We start from the raw sequence: 4007 nt of genomic DNA on the forward strand, positions 1-4007 counted from the left end.
GATAAGGAGGAAGCTTCCTGGGTCTTTCAGCTCTCGGCACACCACCTTATGGATGACGAGAGGCTGCCGGATCACCTTCACTTTCTCCACACGCTTCACCGACTTAGTAATCAACAGAACGTCAGTGAACAGGAAACAGTATACATCCATCTGTTGGAAAAAGGAGTTAATGGAGACCAGTGAGAAGCTTTTAGACAACTATCGGCTGTTAGTTAAAAATACATTTCTTACTAAAGTGCACTCAGAAATGCTGGCTCTGTTTCTCCGTGTAACAAATATAAAGAGGAAATCGTACCCTGCTCTCTTTACCCTCCTTCATCTTCAGAGCTCCCTCTAGGAGCAGCTGACGGGTCTCTTCAGGTGGAGCACCCATGACTGGAGCGGTCAGGTCAAAATTATTATATTCCCTGAGGATCTGAAGGGTCAATGCAGACAGAATGGATGGTAATAGAGACACTAAGTAGATCTGAAGTTGCTACTTGTTTCTTCAAGATCTCATATAAACCATGCAACATTCTGAAGAAAGTGACTCGTAGTTTATGCATCTCACCCTCTCCACCTCCTCGCTGGCCCCGTCCACAGCCTCATACGCCTCTATACGTCCAGCGATGGCAGCCAGCTTCTGTTTTTCCTCCCTTTGTCTCATTTGTGAGTCCACACTGTTAATGAAGCATTCAACAGCAGCCACCTGACCACAAAAACAAATATTTACTATGGGACTGTCAATACACAATAAAAATAATAGACAATAAAATATAACGTATATATTTAACGTATATCTTAAATATCTAAATTAAATTGCAATTATTTATATCAATTTATAAATTTTAATATAATATAATATTTTTATTAGAAATGTAATACATTATACACACACATACGTATATATATATATATATATATATATACATACATACATACATATACATATATATACATTTAATTGTTTATTTTAAACTTTTACCAGGTTAAAATCCCTAGAATTCTTTTTTTTTTAGAATTTAAATGTGGTCTTAGACATCTGAATATTTCACAATATTATTGTGATTATTATATAATTCAATACAATTTGGCATGGACTGGCAATCCCAAAACCCTCTAGTTTGAATACACTATTGTAAACAACATTAAAATAAACAATTTACTACTGAACAATGTGTGCATGTGGTCTACTGCAAAGATTTTAGAAATAATTTCTTACCATTTTGTTAAGAGCCTCACGAGTTGGCGGGTCATCTGTCTTTTTCAACACGCTTTTGAGCAGCAGTGGATATTTAGTAAGTCTTTGATGAGGCTTCACCAACATGTCTGTCAGCTTCAGCCGGTTGCACTGTTTATGAGTTTCTGCCCACTACAGGATGGAAAAGTTTATTGAAAGTCTCATTTGGTGAACAATCATAAACATGCACTGGCAGCACAAGCAGACCATGATGGAATCACTGAGTCATAATGAGAGTGCAGTTACAATACAGGTGATCTCTCATATCTCTCATATACAATAAACCTTCAGACATGCCTTTATATTTGTCACCAGACTCACTACAGGATGGAAAAGTTTATTGAAAGTCTCATTTGGTGAACAATCATAAACATGCACTGGCAGCACAAGCAGACCATGATGGAATCACTGAGTCATAATGAGAGTGCAGTTACAATACAGGTGATCTCTCATATACAATAAACCTTCAGACATGCCTTTATATTTGTCACCAGACGGAATCCATCAAAGGTTAATGTGTCTGGCTGAAGAGCAACCAGATATGGATTGTAATAATTACTCACAGTTACGTATATTCTGAAGAGTTCATTGTCTTTCAGTAAAGTGCGCATGTACTCCATACAGGCCTCTTCCTCCATGTAGTAATGGATGTAGGGCTTGAATCGGAAACCAAACTGCACATAAAAAAAATGTAATCAGGCCAGCAAAATGATGTTTAAAAATGTAGGGGCAATTTTGATCACTTTAAAGGCTTTTAGTTCACAAAATTGCTGAAAATCAACTAATGAGTGCTGTAAAGGTCCTTGCACACCGAGTCCGAAATTTTCGTATGCGTTTTTTCGTATTCGTCATTCTTTCCTATCAAAATGCTTGTTACGGATGTGAAAATGCAGAAAATCGAACCTGGTCCGAATTTTTTATGACGGACGAAAGTTTCAGAGGCAGTGTGTAAACGTGATTGACACAACGTGAGGTCATATTTATTTTTTAACGTGCGAAAATGTCGGACTCAGTGTGCAAAGACCTTAAGAATGAGAGCTCAAATACAGATAAAATTCTGATTCAAACACAACAACTTTTTTTCATTGGAGAAAGCATTATTATGGATAGAGGACTCATATCTAAGCAGAAAGCAATGGTTTGAAGTGGAAAAATGTCTTGATGATGAATTTACTACAAACATGTAGCTTTCTGTAGGACTGATGGACTGTAATCATGTGGATTACTTGTAGATTAATGTGACATTTTTGGACTCTCATTCTGACGGCACCCATTCAGTGATCATACAACAAACTCATCTAAAACTTCAAGGGCCTATGGATGAGTAAGTTTTCAGTTTTGGGTGAACTATTCATTAAAGTCTTGACAAATGATATACACACACTCACAGTGCTGAAGCCCTGATGTAGTTCAGTGGGGTTGATCACTGATCTTTTCTGTCTGGCTTTCTCTAGCGCCGGCAGCATGACCTCAGCCCACAGGGATGTGTGCAGTTGCACGATGTCCTGAATGTTACTGAAGAGGCGCACAGGTTCGACTTCACTAAGTAAACCACTCTCCTGCAGGTTCAGCAGGCCACACAGAAACAGCTGGCGAAAGAGGAAGAGATTCTAATTATACTGTGCTATAACGTTTCACAAATAATCTGTCACAAGACACATAAAAGTACCATAAATGCTGAAGTCAATGAGCACATGACAAGATAAATATTATAAATTCCTCTCATGGTCTTGTTGAAAACAACGAGACCTATTTCAATGGCATTTTCACACACATTTGCATAGATACTAAGATAATGTACTGAAGTAAACATCAGTGGGCTCTTACATCAGTGATGACATGCAATTTCTTGATGTAGTCTGACTCTGTCTGCAGCAGTTCCCATATAGCCTCTTGCTGATGGCACTGAGCAGACCAATTTTAGATGTTTATTTGTTTTTGTACATTTTTGTGAATATTTTACATGAACATACCAGGGTGACTCTCTATTCATCAAAGTTTTGGGAGTTAAAGTGCCTCCAGACTGATCTATCAGAAACTTAAAGAGTGCAGTGTTGATTTTGCTTAAGGATAAAAAAAAAAAACAATGTTTTGTTACTGTAGTTACATCTAGAAAATCGATCACAACAAGAACAATAAAACATCCATCTCCATGAGAGTGAAGGCCTAACACCAAAACATTAATGGAAAAGCTGTCATAAAACCATTCATAACTGGTTATGGTCATTAACTTGACAGAATTATCATCGGACATGAAGTAATATTATGTTGATCCACAATTTATTATGGGTTATAATGTCTGAATGAAACTATAGAAAAATTGCCAAAGTAGTAGTGCGTTTACCTCAGGATTGTCCAAAAGCTGCTTCCAGCTCTCTTCTAGCTCCAGGTTGGGCTCCTCTTCCCACGAGTCTCTGTGGAACGAGAGCTGCGGAGGCATCTTGGGTAATCCGAGCATAGTATATGAGTACAGTTTACTCTGCAGCTGTTCCACACGATCACACTCCTGAGAAGAGAAATTTCGATATTTAAATTGGAGAGAAAATCAAAAATTAATTCTTTACTAGTTTGTTTGAATAAAACAAAAATCCCAGTTAAAACATAAATCAATCATTTTAAATGCTACAAGTTGATTTAGACATCAGACCATTAAAATGTACAGATGAAAAATTGATGTTTCTGTTTTCTTAGGGCTTTTAAAGATTAACTTGAAGTAGGCATTAGATGATGGTTTGAAGTTAATAAAAAAAAAAAAATGAAGTTAATCAAAAATAAAAAAAATACTGAC

At 36.9% G+C, this 4007-nt stretch overlaps 1 protein-coding gene across 1 annotated transcript in view; it reads right to left on the reverse strand.

Moving 5' to 3' along the window:
• Positions 1-2728: 2728 nt before the first annotated feature.
• The window catches only part of LOC107560473 (pleckstrin homology domain-containing family G member 5-like), a 50182-nt gene continuing 48903 nt past the window's right edge, over positions 2729-4007 (reverse strand). Inside the window, exons 12-14 of the mRNA XM_016244699.1 lie at positions 3557-3725; positions 3047-3128; positions 2729-2808 (exon numbers count right to left, since the gene is read on the reverse strand). Of these exons, the coding sequence (XP_016100185.1) occupies positions 2787-2808; positions 3047-3128; positions 3557-3725 (273 nt within the window). The 3' untranslated portion in view covers positions 2729-2786. The remainder of the gene's footprint in view (positions 2809-3046; positions 3129-3556; positions 3726-4007) is intronic.

This window comes from Sinocyclocheilus grahami, unplaced genomic scaffold (genome assembly GCF_001515645.1).
Source record: "Sinocyclocheilus grahami isolate Dianchi unplaced genomic scaffold, SAMN03320097.WGS_v1.1 scaffold3.1, whole genome shotgun sequence".
Lineage (NCBI taxonomy): Eukaryota > Metazoa > Chordata > Actinopteri > Cypriniformes > Cyprinidae > Sinocyclocheilus > Sinocyclocheilus grahami.